This window comes from Phoca vitulina, unplaced genomic scaffold (genome assembly GCF_004348235.1).
Source record: "Phoca vitulina isolate PV1807 unplaced genomic scaffold, GSC_HSeal_1.0 scaffold10, whole genome shotgun sequence".
NCBI lineage: Eukaryota > Metazoa > Chordata > Mammalia > Carnivora > Phocidae > Phoca > Phoca vitulina.
Genome location: NW_022589713.1, coordinates 1,983,427 through 2,005,438, shown reverse-complemented (window position 1 = coordinate 2,005,438; position 22,012 = coordinate 1,983,427). Strand labels below are relative to the sequence as shown.

Below are 22,012 nucleotides of genomic sequence, written 5' to 3'. Positions count from 1 at the left end.
CCCAAAAACTCACAAAATTTGACAGTGGTCTCAAATGGGCCCTGACCCTTCTCTAGAACTGAATACCCTCCAGTGCATAGTGTGAAGATAAGGTTTGAGTCCATCCTCTATCACCTAGTCACTATTTAACCTTGGGAAGACATTTAACTCACCTCTCACCTCAAAAATAGAAGTATTTTTTCTTTTGTAAAATAGGACTAAAGATACCTGCTTTTCTTACCTTGTGGGTGATCATGAGGATCAAATGAGACTACATATTGGAAACTGTTTTTTAACTTCTAAGGGTTATAAAACTTTCCAAGTCCTTCCCTATTCAAAATATAGCAAAATAAAATACAACCCTTCCCTTAATCTTACATGATCTTTATTTTTTTCCACAAATTTTTTCACAAACTTTGGCCAGTTTGATGCATTGTATCCACTCTCTCCCTTCAAACCCAAGCATTCTGTTTTCTTTCCACCCATACCACTGGTGGTTCATTCACCACAATTTTCAATACTTATGGCTAATACCCATGGACACTCTTCTGTCCTTTTCTCACTGGACTTGACTTCAGTCTGCCTCTCCCTGAGACATTCTCTTCATTGGAATCAGAGTGAGTTTCCTGAAACATGGATTCTGATAATATCCTGCCATGTATAAAACCCCACAATGATTCTTCATAGCCTACAGAGTAAAATTCAAACTCCTTAGGAAGGTGTCAAGCCCACCATCATGCTGTCCCTGCCGACCCCTTCATTGGCATTACCTAATGTTGCTCTCCTTCTAACACACACCCTACCCATACAAAATGACTTCTGTTTCTAGAAAGTGTTGTGCTCTTTCACATGCTCCCCAAAAGACAGCCTGGTGCAATCTGGTCACCTTTTAGGACTTGGTTCAAAATATCATCTCTTCTGGGAAGCCTTCCCTGATCTAAGCTTCCTATTTCTCTTCATTCCTTGCAGAAGTAGATATACCTATCTGTGTGTCCCCAGACTCCTTGGCCACATCTTGATTAAGCACGACCTTCCCATTATTCTCTAGTTACCCACTTAAATATTTATTTCCTCTACTAGACAATGAGCTCTTTGGGTACAGGAATATGTTTTATCTCTCTCTATATGTCTAGCTTCTAGAAGAATTCCTGAGAAGAGTAAGCAATTGCTAAATGCTTCTTGACTGAGTGATATAAGCATTATTTGTACTCATTCTTATTCCTTTGCTACATTTTGTGCACTTTTTAGAAATTTTTTTGTTACATTCTGGTTTTCACAGATTTAGAAAAAATTCTGGCAAATGCCATTATTTGTTCAAAAGTTGCTCTGCATTGAGATAGTAGGTTTGGTTTTCTTTGGGAAGTTGAGTGCCTACTGTCTGTGCTACACCTCCATGGGTTTATGACATATTCCTGAGGTACACAGGAACTCCTGCTCACCTGCTGCTTCTGGCCTTGGCAGTTTCCAGTTGTTGGGTAAGGAGCTTGGCAATGGTGGTGAAGCTGTTGCTCATGCGGAATATATCTCTGCTCTGAGGGCCCAGGATGGAGGAGAAAGCGTCAGTGATGCTCTTAATCTCCAGCAGGAGAATATGATGAAATGAATGTTCCATGTTGGCCAACTGACTCACCAGGAATGGCAGGCAGCTCCTGGCTCTCTCCTGCCAAGAACAATGAAGGACAGTGTGCACTGTTGGTGGGAACATAAACTGGTGTAGCCATAATGGAAAACAGTATGGAGGTTCCTCAAGAAATGAAAAAATATAACTACCATATGGCCAGCAATCCCACTTCTAGGTATTTATCCAAAGGAAACAAAATCATTATCCCAAAGAGATTTCTGTACTCCCATGTTCATAGTAGAATTATTCATAATAGCCAGGACATGGAAACCACCAATGTGTCCATAAAAGGATCAATGGACAAAGAAAATGTGGTATATATACACAATGGAATACTATTCATCCATAATCATGTCATTAAAAAAGAAGGAAATCTTGCCATTTGCAACAACTTGGATGAAGCTGGAGGGCATTATGCTAAGTAAAATAAGCCACACAGAAAAAGACAAATACCGTGTGGTATCATCTATATGTGGAAACAAACAAACAAACAAACAAAAAGTTAAAGTTGAACTCATAGAAACAGGGACTGAAGGGACTAAGGTGGGTGGGAGAAATAGGGAGAAGTTGTTCAAAGGGTGCAAGCTTACTTTTAGCTGTAAGTTGAATAAGGTCATGTATAACATGGTGACTATAGCTGATAACACTGTATTGTATAATTGAAATTTGCTAAGAGAGTAGAACTTAAATGTCCTCATTTACCACCCCCTCCACCCCAAAAGGTAAGTATGTATGGTGATAGATGAATCAATTAACTCAATGTGGGGGAATCATCTCATAATGAATATGTACATCAAATCATCACATTGCACTTTTTAAATATCTTACAATTGTACCAGTCAATTATACATCAATTAAGGCTGGAGGGGAACAAAAGAACAATGAAAAACAAAAGTCTGTATTTTAAAAGAAAAACAAAGTCCCCTGATCAGCAGATGACATTTCTATGGGGAGCTGAGAGAGCTAGCTAAAGCTAAATAATGTCTCATTCACAGTGCCTCTGAATTGGCTTCTTTGAGATTTTAACTTTTTTCCTGATTTTCAGGACAAACTTCTTTAAAATTAAAACTTTCCCCTCATTATTCCTTTCTTAAAAATACATCAGTAGTCTTCATTTGCCTATCTTGTCAGATCAAAACCTCTTGAATACCATTGAAGATCTCACCCCATGCATCTACTCTTCCCAGCTTTGCGTCTTCAGGCCAGTCTCCATGTCTGTGACTCAATAACTCTGCCGGCAAGGGGGAGGTTGGTCAGTGGCACCCTTAATCCATCCTTCTGTCAGACGGTGCCATGGTGTGCAAGGTTTACCTCCTCTCCACAGGGTATTCTCACTCATTTGTTCATTTTAAACATCTTTCAACATATTATGGATTCTATGTGCCTGGTCAAGTGAGCAGATCATATTATCTACCTTTAATCAAGTTAATGTTCACAAATGAGTTAAATTGGTTCCTTCAGAGAAACGGAAGATGAAAGACAATATGATTAATGCAGGCATGAGTGAGTAACAAGCAAACGTCTTAGCCGATAGGTCTATCTATCTCTTCATGAACCATAAGGCACCATGATTAATCCAATGTGACTGGAAGTTAGCCAAAAAATTCAAAATTATCAAAGCACAGATGAACCGTAGATTTGTACCCAATATAAATGATGATATACAATTTATAAAGATAATTTTAAATATGGTTTATTTCATCTTTAATTCCCCCTTTAAAATCCTATTTTTTAAATGTATTAAAAAACTGTCATTACGTTAATGTAGTAGAATATACATATAATTTTAAATAAATATATGCTGGAAGTTGATGTTCAAAATCCTTTCGACTGATAGGTATATAGGTCTAAATTACTTTTCTATCTAGATATTCCCTTCTACATTTTATTCTAGCACTTGAAGCCTTAATTTCTTTCTAGACGTAACTCCTACCCTATCTCCTCCATGAAGCCATTCTTAGTGACCTTTTCTGTCTGAATTTTCACTGTGTTATAGACTTTTAAAAAATCTCATTAGTACTTTGCATTTGATTATTTGTATATTCATGCTTTAATTTAATCACCAGGTAGGTATTGCATGCCTAAAATATGCTTGTGCTAGATTCTAGATGACAAAGGTGAATAAGAGGTAGACTCTGCCTTGGAGGGACTTGCAATTCCCTCTTCCATTTATAATTCACTAATGGCTATATATACCAGTCAGGTCTCCTAAAGGGGCTATTTCTCAACATCAATCATCAGCCTGGCACAGAATTGAGCCTGTAGCGTCTACACACAGTGTATAAGTCTTGATTTGCTCATTTAAGCAAAACTTATATGCCAAAATATGACTTTACAAATAAAATATGTATTTGCAAAGGAATTTTGTGCTTTACAAGAAATACTTATTACAGAACAGATTTAAGTAGTGAAGTTCCCTAGTCTTTAATACTTAATTAGGTTTTCGAAGATTTCATGTACCATTGCACTGGAACATATCTCTTGGGGATGTGGAGTACAGCTGCCAATCAATCCCTTAATAATTATTTCTTAAGAACCACTAAGTCACAGTGCTCCATCTGGGTATATGGGAAGAGGCTCACACTTCATGAGCAGGACATCTAATGAAGAGACATTTATTCATTAAAGGATAAGAATATTAGATGACTAAAAAGTAGAGACCATTGGAACAATTTCCTGACAGCCCATTTTATACTTTGGCTCATATAATTGCCAGGTTGCAGAATGACAGTTAAATGCTCTTGAGTCTAATAGGTTATTTTGCAAAACATAGATATTTTCATTCATGCAAGGTCTCCATATGTGAATTCACAGTATGCAATGTATCACAGGGACATTTTCCATCTCCCGTTTAAAGGCAAAAGCTGAATGTGGGGGTCCCTACCATGTTCCAGGCTCGGTTTCAGGAGCTAGGAGCACATTACTGAAGGAAAAGGATAAAAACCCCTGCCATCATAATAAGGCAAACAGACAATCAACAAAATACTTATGTAAAATATATCATGTGTTAGACGAAGAAATATGCCTCAAAGAAAAATGAAACAGGATTGGGAGTCGCAGGGAGGGGAGTCAAGGTTAAATAGTGTAGGGCGGTCAGATCTCACAGAGAAGGTGACATTTGGATTTAACTGGGTTTTAGAATCTAAACCCAACATTCTCAGTAGCCACAGAAAACAACTACAGTAAAACTTGTCCTGTTTGATACAGGGAGGCTAGGAAGATATGAGAACTTGGGAGATGGGGCACTTTACTACTGAGAACGTAATTTCAAATTTCAAGCAACTTCCTTCCTCACCTTCAGAATCAGATTCTTCCTCAGCATTTTTTAAAGCTATGCCACAAACATTTCATTTGCTTATCCAAGAAGTGTCCCTATGGTTATTAAGGATTCCTCTCAGTATAAAAATTAGCAAGCCCTTTCTTTATTTTTTTTTAATATTTTATTTATTTATTTGTCAGAGAGAGAGAAAGAGCACAAGCGGGGGGGGGGGGGGGGGCGGGGAGTGGCAGGCAGGGGGAGAAGCAGACTCCCCACTGAGAAAGGAGTCTAACACAGGCTCAATCCCAGGACACTGGGATCATGACCAGAGCCAAAGGCAGATGCTTAACCGGCTGAGCCACCCAGGTGTCCCTAGCAAGCCCTTTCTTTAAAGCATGTGTCTTCCTAAAGGTGAAAGGGACTGTGTGGGTATTTGCTGAAACCAACATAATTCTGGATGATCTTCTGGCAGCCAAAGTGAGCTGAAGGGAAAATTAATCACAGTGTGGGAACAAGAAAAATTATAACTGCTCTGGAACTAACATATGAAACCAAGCCAACCTCACATCGTTTGTTTTGAAACCTTGGAGAAAGTCCATGTACCTCACAGGGGTAACAGATGTGATTTGGGATCAGAAAGTGTGGTGTTAGGGTAGGAAGGGGGTTAAGAGAGTCTGATTTCTTTCTCAGCTCCATGATATTTTATCTCTGGGGAGCCAGTGACTTCATTTTTTCTGCTTTCAGTCATTCCGCTGGGGGTAAGGTCAGCAGCACCTGTATGCCTTAATTGCACGCCTGACCTCATCCCTTCTGACAAACTATTTATTATAAAAATAATAATAGCTGACCCACAGGGGATACTTAATCTAAGTGCCAAGCCTATTTGGCACACATTTTATGTGTTTATTCATGGAATCCTCCCAATAATACTCTGAGGTGAGTACTGTGATCACTGCCATTTTATAAGGAGGAAACTGAGGCACAAACAGAAGACTAACTTGCTCAAGGTCACATATGCCTTCTCTGTCTCTAAAAGCTGTGTACTCACTGGTGATACACGCAGCCCCTCCCGTCAAAAAACACCAACCCACCCACACACTTATTTTTCTACTTTTTGTTTCTACATCCTTTTCATCATCAGTTATGGGGTCCTTTTCCTTTCGTTATTTTTGATTTAGTGATATAGACATCAAAAATGCACTGTGAACACAAAATAGAGCAGCAGATCTCAAAGTTTTTGGTCTCTGAACCTCCTACTCTGTTAAAAATTATAGGAGAACCCAACGAATTTTTGTTTATCTGAGTTTTATCCATTCCTATGTGCCCTCTATTGTCACATATATTAAGTTAAAACTGAGAAATTAAAAAAAAAAAACAAACACATCTGGTGGCACTTTGGGTTGTCACAGCTGAGGAATGGGAGGAAAGACTGGTAGTCCGTAGTGGGTGGAGGTGAGAGATGCTGATAAACATCCTACATCGCACAGGACAGCCCCCCACCACCAAGAATTATCTGGCTCAAAATGTCAATAGAACATTGCTAAGAAACCCTGAGTTAAGTGAAACTGGCTTTTTGTTTGCTTTTTCCTATGAGTGTGTGCTGGTAAAAAACATAAAGCGCATTCTGGTGCCCTTGTCCGGATGGGTGCTAAGGCCTTAGCATTTTATCCGCCATTGCTCTTGTCCTTCCAGCACAAATGTCAACACAGTGCAAATGGTCAATGATGTATGAGTGTTATTGTGAAAATAACTTTGACCTCACGGATCCCCTGAAGGGGTCTCAGGGGTCCAGGAACCACACTGAGAATTGATGAACTAGAATCAAGGGTCAGCAAACATTTTCTGTAAAGGACGTGATAGTAAATATTTTTGGCTTTAGGGGCCATATGATCTCTGTCATGGGAAAAGAGCTACAGACAATAAGTAAATGAATGGGTATGGTTGGATCTGGCCCACAGGCAGTCATTTGCTGACCCATGAACTAGATTATGTGCTTACAAAATTGCCTTGGCCATACCATTCATTTTTATCAGTGTTATTCATTTTGTTTTTAAAATAACTCTACTCCCACCTCATAAAGCTCCTCTGGTATTCTTTGTCAGAATCACAGAATGCAGCTCAGAATGTGGCCAAAAATGAGAGTGTGGCTGCCTGTAGTGATGACGATAGTTTCTCTTTATTAAGCATCCGCCGTGTGCCAGGTACTTGGCATGTGCTTCCTCGGTCCTCACAACAAATCTTGCAAAATGGCTATCAGGAGACGGATACCGATGACAAGGGGGCTAATCACTTGACTGACATTACACAGGTAAGTCATAATAGCAGAGCCAAGAGAGAATCAAGAACTGCCTGATTCCAGAGTTTGAATGTTTCCACTTCGCTTGGACTGAAAAAGATGGTGTGTAGTGCAGCCCTGTGTGCTGTAACCTTCCCTGTCTTCCACCCATGGCAGGCACTAGCGGTTGATTATAGTGCTCTTCCCTGCTGAACCTAGAACCTTCCCAAGACCTTTTCTCAACACCGTCTTCCCTGTGAGTGCTTCTTAGCTCAGAGTGCACATTAGAGTACCTGAGAAGCTTTTAGAACAATTCCAATGCCCAGTAACACCCCCACCTCACCCCCATTCTTATTTAATTTCATTGTAGTGGGTGGAGTCCAGGCATAGGATTTTTTAATCCTCCCAGATAATTCTCAGGTGTACTCAGGGTTGAGAATCACTATTCTGTATAGAGCCACAAATTTCTGAAAAGCTGAGGATTTTTTGTTTAGGAAATGTGGATTAAATCCTAAAATCCACACTTTCTCTCCTCTATCATTTATCAATGTACAGAAAGTAATGGAAAATGGTATAGTTAGCTGCCTGAATGTGCTATGGTGAGCGCTGTGAATTGTGTAAGACTGTTGAATCACAGACCTGTACCTCTGAAACAAATAATACATTATATGCTAAAAAAAAAAAAAAAAAGAAGAAGAAGATAGCAGGAAGGGAAGAATGAAGGGGGGGAAATCAGAGGGGGAGATGAACCATGAGAAACTATGGACTCTGAGAAACAAACTGAGGGTTCTAGAGGGGAGGGGGGTGGGGGGATGGGTTAGCCTGGTGATGGGTATTAAAGAGGGCACGTTCTGCATGGAGCACTGGGTGTTATACGCAAACAATGAATCATGGAACACTACATCAAAAACTAATGATGTAATGTATGGTGATTAATATAACATATTTTTTTTATTTTTATTTTTATTTTTTTTAAATAAAAAAATAAAATATTTAATTTCTTGGGCATCTGCTATTTTTGCTTTTTTATTGGGTCAAGGCATTATATTTCTTCACAGCTCAACTCTGAAGTCTCTACACACCAAAGAGACACAGGGGCCATTAGAAATGCAAATCAAATGAACTTATTGTTAATGCTTTCTCAATAAAGTTTTGCCAGAGAGGCCTCAGGTTTTGCTCATGAACCCTTAGAAGCATGAGTGGGGCCAGGGGTGCTTAATGTCTTGGGGTATATTTATTTCATGAGTCTCTTTCCTAACGATGGTGGGGTTACTAGTAGTTCCAGAGCAAGATTTGAAGGGTTTGTATGGGCCCCACCCCCACCCTAATTCTTTGGCTTAGAGAAATTCTAGAGTAGGGGGCTAACTCTTTCCAGTTTGCCCTGGGATTTTCCCAGGCGTAGCACTTGAAAGTCCCTCATCCTGGGAAGCCCCTCAATTAAGGGCAAATGGGCAAATTGAGACAGTTTGTCACCTTATTCTGCAGTCTGAGAGAAGGTGGGAAATTATTTCAGCTCAGAGGATTCTGCTCCATAGACTCACATTGTTGGTGATATGATGATATATCACTGTATATAGCTCTCTCTGGGTGTGTATCTGTGTGTGTCTGTGTGTATACACACAATCAATTATCATTTTTCATGGTGGTTATATTCTATAAAGTCAGTGTGAACACTGAATTAGCAAATACAGAAGCATTGTTTCTAGAGTTAGGTTCTCACAAGCCTCTGGTCATACATCTTCATCAACTGATGAGTACATAGCCTTGTTTTACGTGTGTTAAAGACATCTTAATATATATTGTTAATTCATTTAAATTGAACTCACAGCCAACGGCACTGTAACTCATGCCTGGATGAAGCTTATTGTAACACATGCATTTTCCCCATAAGGCACATCACAGCCTCCTTATACATGGGAACACTAGACAGCACTTTAGCACTACACTTGTGGGACATTTTAAACAGCAAAATCACCAGCAAAAAACAAAAAGATGAGAAAAATGTGGCACTAAATAGACCATGAAAAGAACGGACACTTGTTTACAGTATGAGAGCTGAAACAAGAAGGCAAAACAGCACCTTGTTCCACCTCAACTGGGAACCTGTGTGTCGGGTGACTCAAATTTTTTGCTGTTCTGTGCATGTCTGTGGATGACCTCAGAAGCACCTCAAGTATTGATCTGGTGTTACAAACACATTTTACAGGTGGGTGAATTCAGAAATATGAAACCAATGAGGAAGATAGAAGGATGGATGGATGGAAGGGAGGGAAGAAGGGAAATAGGTCAGGAGGTTAGTAGGATGATCTATCAATTTATCTCAGATCTTTGTGGATCTCCTATAAAAGGAAATATCTGCTTTTACCTTGGTTGGTCAGAGTTGAAAGACATTCTAAATTGGGTTAACACAAGACTTTCCGTAAGCCATTGCAATCATGCCCAGAGAAATGCTAGTTCACCTTTACTAAGGTCAGATGGAGTTTAGTCTCTAGCACATCTCCCAGTTTGTCTTTTCTTGTACTTCCATCATCAGCAGATTCTCTTATTGCCTTTAAACTAATTGAAATTTTCTTTAAGTAGCAAGTTACTACACATCCAAATCCATTTGAAATGTGTTTTTCACCACATATTAATTCTTCTCCCCATTATAAGTTGTTTTGTATATGTGACCCAACTCGGGCATGCAGATTGAAGACTGGGGATAGCCATTTGCTTTTTGCTTACAACTCAGTTATTTATAAAAGAAGATGAAAATATGGGTAACATTGAAATTCCGAAATCCTTTTTTCTATCTTTCTTGGTTCTCCATATAAAAAGGAAAAAAAAAGATGTTAGAAAAATGCCATTAAAAAAAAGGGGATCCATTTGGTTTGGGATACTACACTATGGAGCCCTCCCTGAATGAGAATTATAACTCATTTATGAGAAAAAAATTTAATCAGTGGGAATCACGTTGGAGCAGGAAGACGGTGTATGGTTCTTTGTCCTATTATACTAGAAGATTTTTGGTATCTTTTATTCTGTTTTCTATTTGGAATTTGAGGTATTAACCTTTAAGATAAAATTCCAAATATTCTATTCACTGATGAGTTTATAATCACCCATTTTAGAAAATCCAAAATGGTGACTGAGTCCAAGTCATAAGAGACCTGTTTGCATAGCTTTTCTGTTGGGTTCAGCTGGTCTGCCTGAGCAATGTGTTAAATTTCTCCATTCCCAGCACAGCTGGAGATTCATAGCTCTTTCTGAGATATCTTCGAGCAATGACCTAAATTGTTTCACTGCATAAAATCTCTTGAAAAAAGGACTCGTTAAGTATTTGGCTTTCCAGAAGCTTTCTTTCCTTCATGTAAAATAGAAATGTAAGAGACTAGCAAGGCAAACAAGAAGAGTATTGACTGTGTAAATTGTCAATAAATGTGAAAGATTTTCTTTGGATAAATATTCACAGAGAAAACCCCACCCTCACAGAACAGATTGGTGGCAGTACCACGTAAAGCCTGCACAGCGATACCTCATTTGTCTGAGCAGGCATGGGTGGTAGCCTGGTGGTCACAAAGTGGGCTCAGAGGCTCCTTCCTGAGTTTGAATTTTGGCACTGTGATGGCCAGTCATGGACCTCGGGCAAGTTACTTAACTCTCAATGGCTTGGTTTATAAAACATTAATAAGCACTGCCTGCCTCATCCAGCAGCTATGAGGATTCAATCAGTTAAAAACAAAGCATTCAGAACAATGCTTGGCAGGTGGAATGCTAAATAAATGTTAGCTATTATTGCTTGAGTGACAAGAATTGTAAATGCAAATGCAGGCATATTTTAATTATCACAAAAACTAAAACAAGCTGTCTCAGAAGCAATAGATCTCCTCAAATTTTCCTGGTTAACTTATTTTGTGAATTGACAAAGGTTTGGAAGTTCTAGAAACGTCCAAAACCCCAATATCAGCTCAGTATCAGCAAATATGAGCCAGTGTACCAGTAACCTATAAAAAAAGTTTACCTAGAAGTGAAATATGCTCTACATTTTACTGAAAAAGTCTGTTTCCCTTTTTTAAGATGTTACATGATTAAATAAAAACACTGCACAATTAAAGATTTTCTTAGTGATTTGAGCCAAGTTTTAGCTCATTATCTATAGTTATCTAGAGCTTTTTCTCTTTGCAACTATTCCCCAGTCTTTTCCTGCAACTATTCCCCAGTATTTTCCTGTGTCTAACGTAAAAATATTCTACTATTTAAACGTTTCCAAACCTGCAAAAAGTTACTATTATTGAAGTAGGCAAGGCAGTAATGGTCAAGCTATCCAGTAATCTATAAATGCCAAGATAACAGTACAACTAATAAATTTTACTCTTTAAATGTTATGTTACCCAGAGATATGCCCTTCTAGCCTTAAAAATTAGCATAATGCTTGCACAGTAAGTAGGCATCAAATGTCGTTAGTTCATAAATATCAAAAGCTAAAATTCAATACATTTTTTAGCAGAACATTGAGAGGGCAAGCTGCCTGAAATCTTCTTTTGTGGAACAAAGTAGAGAATAAATAAATAAAAACATTGTTAATGTTCTGTTAGGCAGATAATCCTCAATTTTGAGCTGATTTTTTAAATAGCATTCCAAAAAGTCACATTCTTCAATTCTTCCTTTTGTCCTCTGATCATGCCTCAATTTTTCTGTATATCAGCTTGGAGTAACTGAACATATTTTTGTTCCCATTGATAAATAAAAACTCAATTACAATGTAAATGTATTCACATATTCTAAATGATTATTTAATCCAATGTAAATGAAATAAGTTCCCCTCTTTTTCTTCTCATTTTTGATTCAGTTTGCATTATTTCAGGAACACATAGTTTCTGTGGGCACATGGGAGAGTAATAAATCATGCCTAGTAAAAAACAATGCCATCTAGGCAAAACAATTTTAAAAAATGAACCCCCGTAATAGAAGTCAAGAAACAGCTGATGAAAACAGATGTATCCTTTGTTTTGAATGAACCTGGAAGTTTGTAACATGGCAAAAATTAAGGACCAATTGGACTCAGTTCAACTGCATACATTTGGCACAGAATGTAAACTCCACCCTTATTTAAAAAAAGTATAATTTTTGTATTTATAAACCAATTATGGCTTTTATTTAAATGCGAAACTTACTATGTCTTCCTTAGAAAGACTTAGGATTTAAAATACAAATCAGAGAATGTGAAAGGTAGCTTATCTTTATGTCTTGCTTTTTGAGACAATAATGTAGCCAAATAAATTATGTTTTTAGTATGATTGATTTTTTTAAAGGGCAAAACACTGGACATGATCTGCTGTCAGATAAAGTTGTCCAATTTAAAAATAAATTTGTTTTTCCCAAAATAGCATTCAGTGTGGCCACAGTTATATTTGAACACCCAAATCGGTCTCCATTTGTCCTGAGGGTTTATTTTCCAACATTTTTTCTTTGCACTGACCCCCAAATACAGATGTTAAAGCTTGCAGAAGTCCTTCTAATTTGAGCTTCTAACATAGTGTTATTTTGTGGCTTGATAAAAGATTTAGAGGTTCTATAGTTTGGATTTACTCTAAAAACTGGGGGCTTGGGAACTTAGCCTCTTAAAGGTAAATCTTTTGTGTGGACTCAAGGGACCCAGAATGAATTATACTGAGCCAGGATTTCTTTTCTCACTACACCATGGTCCCTTCATGTAAATGACCTTTCACTGATTACCCTGAACAATGCTTCCACTATTTCTTTCACTTCAATTAAGCAAACATTTTGAAAGACCACTTGGGCCTTTAACATTGAAACATTTCTAGAGAACTCAAGAAGCAGACCATCTTTAATTACACAATATCTGTTTAGCAAATGTAGTGTAATCACAAAATGATAGAAAAAGTAACCACAGACCTTCTGGCCCAATCATGGAAACCATTTTGAAGAAAGATGCATATTATGGGCCTGAAAAGAAAAGAAAAAGAGAAGAGAAAAGAAGAGAAGAGAAGAGAAGAGGAGAGAAGAGAAGAGGAGAAGGAAGGGAGAAAAGGAAAGGAAAGGAAAAGAAAAAAAGAGAAATTGTGTTTGAGCCTTTGCCAGGAAAAAAAAAAAATGCTTTTGTTCATTAGAAAAGGAACAATATGGTAAGATTTAACTCAGTTGAACTACACATCAGCTACAATTGAACTTTCCATAATTTACTCATTACATTACATAATTTATTCATTATATAATTAAACACTAGATGCCTATCTTTCTTTGCACCTACTTATTTTCATAAGAAATAGCCAAGATGTTTTATTCATGGTAGCTGAGATTTAACTCCTAAAATACAGGTTAGACAGAAATATATGGGTATTATTTCATTACTTATGGCAGAGAATAAATGGAAAAATGCAGTTTGCAAAAGTGTGAATCTTGCCTGAGATTGGCTAGGAGAGTTTGATATCATTTTTCTGGTACCCTGCTCCCCATCCTCCCAATGCTTACCTCTCAGTTATTGGATTATGCCTTGGGTTAAGTATTTTTGGTCTCATAGCAACTATGTTTTCATAGTTTTCATTGTGAACTGCCTTAACTTCTTGCTGACATAAATAAATTTATTTAACTTAATTTATTTAAACTTAACTGGCATAAATAAACAAGTAAATAAAAATATGCAAACAAATTGCAGCAAATAGGATGGGGTTTTGAAGGTATGTCAGACCATGGTGTGCCCAAAAGTTTTGAAAATCACTGGACTGAAGAAAAGGATTACTTTCCAAATTGTTTTCCACTTATTTGTGAGCTGACTTCTAGCAACAGTGGCAAAAGAGTACAACAGCCTTTTAGGATTTTTAGATGGGGTTGTGTTGAGATCTTGATGGACTCATCTTTTGTCTTAATCCGTTCAGGTTGCTATAACAAAACATCACATACCAGGTGGCTTAGAAGCCACAAACACTTATTTTTCACAGTTCTGCAGGCTAGAAAGTCCATGATCATGGTGCTGGTAGATGTGGTACTTGGTTCCATGGAGGATGGGGGCAAGAGAGCTCTCTTGGACCTCTTTTATAGGGGAACTAATCCCATTCATGAGGTCTCCATCCTCATGATCTAATCACCTCCCCAAGGCTCCACCTCCTAATACCATCACTTTGGGGGTTAGGTTTCAACATGTGAATTGGGTGGGGTGGGGGCTGCACATTCAGATCATAGCATGGTTTAATCTTGCCATTTCTCAACAGCAGAACAGAAGAGTCACCTCATGGTATCTACTGTGTCCATTTTATCTACTAAATGGGATACTAAAATCCATGCATCTTGCTTTCAAGGTCATTCTCACTCTCCAAGGTGAAGGAAGGTAGAATATTTCCTACAGAAAATCTTTGTAACTTCTACTGTTTCCTTTCATCACCCTCCTTCCCTGCCAATTGAATTTGTATCTACGAGACACGAAGGAAAGAAGGTTTGTAACCAAATAGTGCTTCAGGAATGTAGAACTGTCATAGAGAAGGTGGGCTCTGGGAAGGTTTTGAAGGAAGAAAGGGACTTTTGAATGAGATAGGGACCCTCATCACAAAGAATTCTACCTGCAGCTGAAGGAAGTTTGCCCTCCAAAGCAGAAGTCAGTACAAGAAATAGTCCACGAGAATGGAGAGTGCAGTAGGGGTTTAGCATAATTCTGGGATTTATAAAATCAACCATACTTAGTAAATAAAGATTTCAATGGTGAGATAGTTAGGAAAATTTGTCTTCCACTTTTCTGGGTGAACTGCCAGATATTTGAACCTCTATGGGATCTACATAGCCTTGATGGTTGATCATTTCCATTTACTCATGTTCTGGGAACATTTATTTTCCAGTCATCTCAAATGAACTAGTCTTAAATTGCAACAACTATGTCTTTACTTTAGATTTATTACTTAACAAGAAATAAAACAATGTCAAGACACCCTTCTCAGTGTCATTTCTTATGTGTTCTCTTCACGTACTTATGTATTCATGTAGATAACAAGTATCATTCTGGTTAATGCTAAGAACTCTAACATGAACATTTCAGTGTGATAGTCCATTGATCAGTCAGCTGTCAGATGTATCTTTTCTCAGGGGCTTTAGCTCAGTCCATATGAACCAATATCAAGGTCCCAACTCCTACTCGCTACAAAATAAACCCAGGCTTAAATTTTTTGATAAATAAATCTCTGAGGGATTTTACAGCAGATAAATCCTGCAGGACCTGGCTCCTTGAGACCAGTGCGTCTTACACTTTCACGTGTGTACACATTCCCTGGGGATCTAAACTGTGAATTCTGATTTCTAGGTGATGGCCAATGCTCCTAGTCTGGGGACCATGCTTTGGCCACCACATAGGAAGCAGACTGACAGATTCTGAAAACCAGTAGTCACCAGCCATGACTGGAACTCAATGCCTATAGATCTCCTGGCCCCCCTTAAACACAACCTGCCATGTCATCAGCTGCCATTTACTAGTAAAAGATACTGATACTAAGTCAAGTTCCAGTCTAAATGAATGAAAAGCAAATGCAACCAGAAAAAAATCAAATGCTAAGCTCCATGTTACAGATGTGTTCAGAGCAGGGGAGATCTCAATGGCCTGGGGAGGCATGGAAATGCCTTTTCCTTGGACCGGGATCCCTGAGATGATCGAAGTGCCAATCAACTACTTGGAAACTGCAGGAGATCAGCACGGGAGTAGAAGAGAAGTACAGAAGGAAAGTAGCTCACAAAGGGTACCTGGGAATTCTGGGGAAAGGAGATCTCATTTGAGGCATATACCTCAACCATTGGTGAGCGTTGCTGGGGGAGTGTTGACTCCTCACATCTCCATCCTGTCATGCATGTTAGCACAGTGGCTTGTGAAGGTGAGGAAAGCCATAGGCAAAGAAATGCAGGGGCAGGTGAAGTAGCCAGCTTAAGCTGAAGTGATTAAAGTCTGAGAGGAAATGGATGGGGTCAGGACTGCTGCTGCCTTCTTAAAAGAGCAGCAGGATTTGAGCTGGAATTAACAACTACTTCATCCTCTCAACCCTCCTGCTGCCAAGGCTCAGTTGTCCTTCGGGTGAACCCAGGATTCCATCACTTCTTGAGTTCAAGGCTAAAAGGAAAGTCACTGAGTGGGAGTATTCTACTTTCCTGGGGCAAATACACTCACCTACTTCCTCACAGATATCTCTGCAAGAAAGTCAAATGTCCTCTTTGGAAGAAAGGAGATCAGATCTGTGGGGACCGGGCTGCCATTCTTGGGGTTCAATCCTAAGGGGAGACTGGTCAGGCAGAGGTAACTTCTAGGTATTGCTGCTGTATCATTAGGTTTGTCAAGTTGCCCAGCTCACAGAGGAACTGAGAGCCCTTTGTGGATTTGGTCAGTTGGCCTAAATTACAGTTGATAATTACAAGACATTGTTGAAAATTGTTGCAACATGTAACTTTTGTAACCATTATTTACTACTCTGCGTTTGCAACTATTTGTGGGGACTGTTTGTCCTTTTACCAGGCTCTTTAGTTTCTCGGGAACTCTGAGGTACACAGTATTCATTTACTTGTCGGCAATATGAAGGGAAACAAAATACGGTTCCAAGGTCATCTGAGCACCAGTGATGAATAACTTTGGAGAGACAAGGTAGAAGACAGGAACTATCTGTTAATCAATGAGGAATTTTCATAATCTAGCCCCAGTCTACCGACCAGCCTCATCTTCTCCTCCATAATTCATTCAGTGCTCCAGGCACTCGAAATTCTTCATGGTTTCCAAGAGACTCAAGGTCTTTCCCCAGCTGCTTGCTATTGCACGTGCTGTGTACTCCCGTGGATACCTTCCTCTTCCTCCCATGACATGATCCTATCATCTGGCAAACCAAGCTTATATAACACTCTCCTAGGTTCCCCCATGCAGTTACTTGCTTCCTTCTTGATCCAGTTCAGAATGAAGTAGTAACACACACCAAATTAAATTCAAATCATCTGTTTGTACATCTCCCTTGGCCCACATTCGCTGAGAGCCCCTCTAGGGCAAGGACCACATTTTTCTCTTCTCTGTGTCCCCATCATCAGCACTGGGACTTGTACTGAGAAGGAATCAGCAACTCAAACCTGTACCACGGAGGGAGGATGTGGAATATCAGCACCATTATTTGAAAGCATATTTTGTATATACTCAAAGGTTTTTTTGGTTTTGTTTTCCTTACACTTGGAAGAGGTTTATTATTGATACTATTTACAATCAGCATGTCATCTTTTCACAATATAAAAAACAATAAAGCATTTTGGGGGGAAATGTCTTCCCCAACTGATGACAACTCTGTAGTGTTCAGCAGCAGCTCGCTGGCACCAACCAAGGCTTAAGAAAACGAATCTCCAACGTTACTGAGACTTCCAAAGTTTTAACTAAATTCTCCATCTTTGGGGAAAGTGTCGTTTTAAGTCACAGGTTCTTCCTCTTGTAGAGTGGCCCCCAGATCCTTTAGTCTTGATTTGCAAGTTAAAGGAGCAAATCATCCATCCAGCTCCTATTTCCCCAGGATGTTTTTCCACAGTCAGGATGAGGACAGTAATGGGGTTGTCAGTTGACTTTGTCATTCTTTCCCTTTTCCTCCTGAAAGTGTTTTTGTGGAAACCCTGCCGGATGTCACAGAAATGCGACCTGGGCAAGATGTGTGTCTCTTCTTTACTTGAAAAGGGTCCAGGACTCTGAGCCCAGAGAGGATGTAATAAACACACCATGGTGCTTGGCCAGCATATTCCAGCCAGTTAGAAAAACAAGGCAGAAGACACAGGATTTAACACCCACATGGCAGCGGCTGCACTGGCAGGGCATGCCATTTGATTCTTCACAGGTGCGGACTGTTGGTTTCGAGCTAGGGAAAACAACTGGCCATAGCATCCTTCCAAGTGCTCGATCATTTTAAAGAGCACTTTAAAGCATCCCGTCTCTGTTTCCACCACATCGGTCTGCTGCCTTGTGCCTCTGGCACGGGGAAAAAAAACATGGCTATGGAATGTGTGCTATATACCAGTGTGTACCTTCCAATGAGGCTGGGTTCCCCATTAGGATTTGACGAGTAAACTAAAATTGTTTTCAGTTTGTTTACTTGAGCCTTAAGTAAATAGGCAGAACACATAAATTCAATTCAGCTTCTCAAAAAAAAAAAAAAAAAAAATCAAAGCCATTCCTAACGGAGTCTCTTTTCCATGTTGACCCACGTTAGGAAAGAGGTCTATAATAACTGCTGTACCCAACCTAGGGGGCTGAGGCCACTTGCATGGCTGACACAGTCCAATGAGTCAAGAAAATGATGGAAAAAATAAAAGCCTCTAGAATTGAAACATTCTATTTCAGTTCTCCATGGACAAAAAAAAAAAAGTCAATCTGGCCTGGGTTTAATTTAAACCACTTCATATTTAGTTAATAAGAGCTTTTTTTAAAAAAAAATGCTGCAAAACTATTTTCGCTGTTTTTATAGGTGAGGAGCTGGGGACGACATGCTCTTTATGAAAAGCAGTGTACTTCCAGCGCCCCCAAGAATACACAGCCTATCTTAAATTATAAAATTTTTACAAAATGCAGTTTTATTATTGTTTTTGCTACTCTTATTCCCCTCAGGAATAACTGTCTGCAAAATATAAAGCAGATATACATTCCACTCAGAAAAAAATATCTACATAGACCAGTTATTCTCTAAAAAAGAAAAAAGATACAGTCAATTCTGCTTTGCACCTTTCAGATACATGCAGTTACCTTTCGTAACTCATTCCTTTCCTATCTGTCCTTCTTTGGACTTGTCCCATGGATACACATCCATTCAGCTTCTTTCATTGGAGAAGCAGGGAAGAGGCAAACCATTTCCCTGGTTGCTGTCTTCCCTAATTTCAGTCTGTTAGGCTTAAGCTTCAGTCTATCTCCAAAAAGATGCAGTGAGAAAGACTTCAGCAACATTGAGGAAATAATAAGTTAATTAGATTGCTTGTATTTATTGACTGTTCACCATTTGCCAGACACTGTTCCATACAGCATAATTCATTAAATCCACACAAAAACCTATGAGGTGAATAATATTGCTATTCCCATTTTACAGATGAGGAAACTGAGCCAAGAGAGGTGATATAATTTGCTGCTGTTAATATTATTCGTTGAAATGTATCATCAAGAACTTACTATATGCCAGGCACTGTGCTAAAGGCTTTATATGAATTATCTGGGTGTATGTTTGTAGATAGACTCTTTTTAAGTTTAATTCCAGCATAGTTAACATACAGTGTTATATTAGCTTCAGGTGTATAATACAGTGATTCAATAATTCTATACACTACTCAGTGCTCATCATGGTAAGTGTCCTCTTTAACCCCCAAGCATAGTTATGGGCTAGGGGCAGTGCTTCACACTGCTTCTGTCATTTCATCTTTACAGCAACACTATGAGTTAAGTACAGTTACTTCCCCCATTTTATAGATAGGGAAATTGATATAAAGAGTACAAAAAGTAAAGGTATCTGTAAGTCAAAAAAATTATTTAAAGAGTCAGAAACTGATCCAATGAAACTATCTAGGGAGATATACTGTAATCACATGAAATTTGAGGTTTTTGGAAAACAAGCTATTACTTTGGGTTGCCTGGGTGGTTCAGTTGGTTAAGTGTCTGCCTTCAGCTCAGGTCATGATCTCGGGGTCCTGGGATCAAGTCCCGCATCAGGCTCCTTGCTCAGTGGGGAGTCTGCTTCTCCCTCTCCCTCTGCCTGCAGCTCCCTTCTGCTCATGCTCTCTCTCTCAAATAAATAAAAAAATCTTTTAAAAAATGCTTTAACTATTGTTATAATGTAGAACTTCATGTACGAAGAAAAAAAAACTAGTGAAATTGTGAGAAATTATTCATCTAACAGTCATATGTTTTGAGATTTAAAAATCTGTGTAGTGCTCCATGTCTGATAAATGCATATTGGGATATACTCTGTGCCTTACATGTTTTTAAGTTTCAATAATCCCAGCTATAGAAATTTCTGAAATAAAGTTCAAAAGTAAAGGTATCTTTCATTTTTGAAATGTGATTAGGTTCCAGGGAATCAGAGAAATACTTGTTTGGTGACTATACATGGACTAACATGGATAGAAACTAAACACCCACCCGCAAGATTTCTCATCTTGAGAGGGTTCACTGGACCTTTTATTTATTTTTACACAGAAAAAAAATTATATTTTTTAATTTTATTCTTAAATTTTAATTCCAGTGTAGTTAACATACAGTGTTATATTAGTTTCAGGTGTACAATATAGTGATTCAACAATTCCATATATTACTGGGTGCTCATCAAGATAATGTACTCTTAATCCCCATCACCTATCTCACCCATCCCCCCACCCACCTCCCCTCTGGTAACCATCAGTTTCTTCTCTATAGTTAAGAGTCTGTTTCATGGTTTGTCTCCTTCTTCCTTTCTTCATTGGTTTTGTTTCTTAAATTCATGATATAAGTGAAATCATACAGTATTTGTCTTTCTCTGACTGACTTATTTCACTTAGCATTATACTTTTTAGATCCATCCGTGTTGCTGCAAATCACAAGTTTTCATTCTTTTTTATGGTGGAGTAATATTCTATTATATTTTTATATCCTATTTCTTCTCTATCCACTCATCTATGAATGGGTACTTGGACTGCTTCTATAATATGGTTATTATAAATAATGCTGCAATAAACATAGGGGTGCACATATCTTTGAATCTATATTTTCTTATTCCTTGGGTAAATACCCAGTAGTAGAATTACTGGATCACAGGGTAGTTCTGTTTTTAATTTTTTGAGAAACCTCCAAACTGTTGTCCACAGTGGCTGCACCAGTTTGCATTCCTACAACAGTACACAAGGGTTCCTTTTCCTCCACATCTTTGCCAACACCTGTTGTTTTTGGGTTATTGATTTTAGCCATACTGATAGGTGTGAGGTGATATCTCATTGTGGTTTTGATTTGCATTTCCCTGATAATGAGTGAAGTTGAGCATCTTTTCTTGTGTCTGTTGGCCATCTGGATGTCTTCTTTGGAGAAATGTCTGCTCATGTCTTCTGCCCATTTTTTATTGGATTATTTGGTTTTGGGGTGTTGAGTTGTACCAGTTCTTTATATATTTTGGATACTAACTTTTTATCAAATACGTCATTTGCAAATATCTTCTCCCATTCAGTAGGTTGCCTTTTAGTTTCGTTCATGGTTTCCTTGGCCATGCAGAAGCTTTTTATTTTGATGTAGTCCCAATAGTTTATTTCTGCTTTTATTTCCCTTGCCTCAGGAAACATACCTAGGAAACTGTTGATACAGCCAATTTCAGAGAAATTACTGCCTGTGCTCTCTTCTAGGATTTTTATGATTTCAGGTCTCATGTTTAGGTCCTTAATACATTTTGAATTTATTTTTGTGTATAGTGTAAGAAAGTGGTCCAGTTTCATTCTTTTCCATGTAGATGTCCAGTTTTCCCAACACCATTTATTGATGAGACTGTCTTTTTCCCATGGCATCTTCTTGCTTCCTTTGTCAAAGATTAATTGACCATATAGGGGCACCTGGGTGGCTCAGTCATTAAGTGTCTGCCTTCGGCTCAGGTCATGATCCCAGGGTCCTGGGATTGAGCCCCACAACGGGCTCCCTGTTCAGCGGAAAGCCTGCTTCTACCTCTCCCACTCCTCCTGCTTGTGTTCCCTCTCTCACTGTGTCTCTCTCTGTCAAATAAATAAATAAAATCTTTAAAAGAAAAGATTAATTAACCATATAAATGTAGGTTTCTATCTGGGTTCTGTATTCTGTTCTATTGATCTATGATCTACAAAAAATCTATGATTTTTTGTGCCAGTACCATACTGTTTTGATTACTATAGCTTTGTAGTGTATCTTGAAGCCTGGGATTGTGATACC

General features: G+C 38.6%; 1 protein-coding gene across 1 annotated transcript in view; it reads right to left on the bottom strand.

Annotated features, from left to right (window-relative positions):
- Positions 1-22,012, bottom strand: part of VEPH1 (ventricular zone expressed PH domain containing 1) — a 222,112-nt gene that overhangs the window by 114,826 nt on the left and 85,274 nt on the right. Inside the window, exon 7 of the mRNA XM_032408363.1 lies at positions 1,419-1,639. Within this exon, the coding sequence (XP_032264254.1) occupies positions 1,419-1,639 (221 nt within the window). The remainder of the gene's footprint in view (positions 1-1,418; positions 1,640-22,012) is intronic.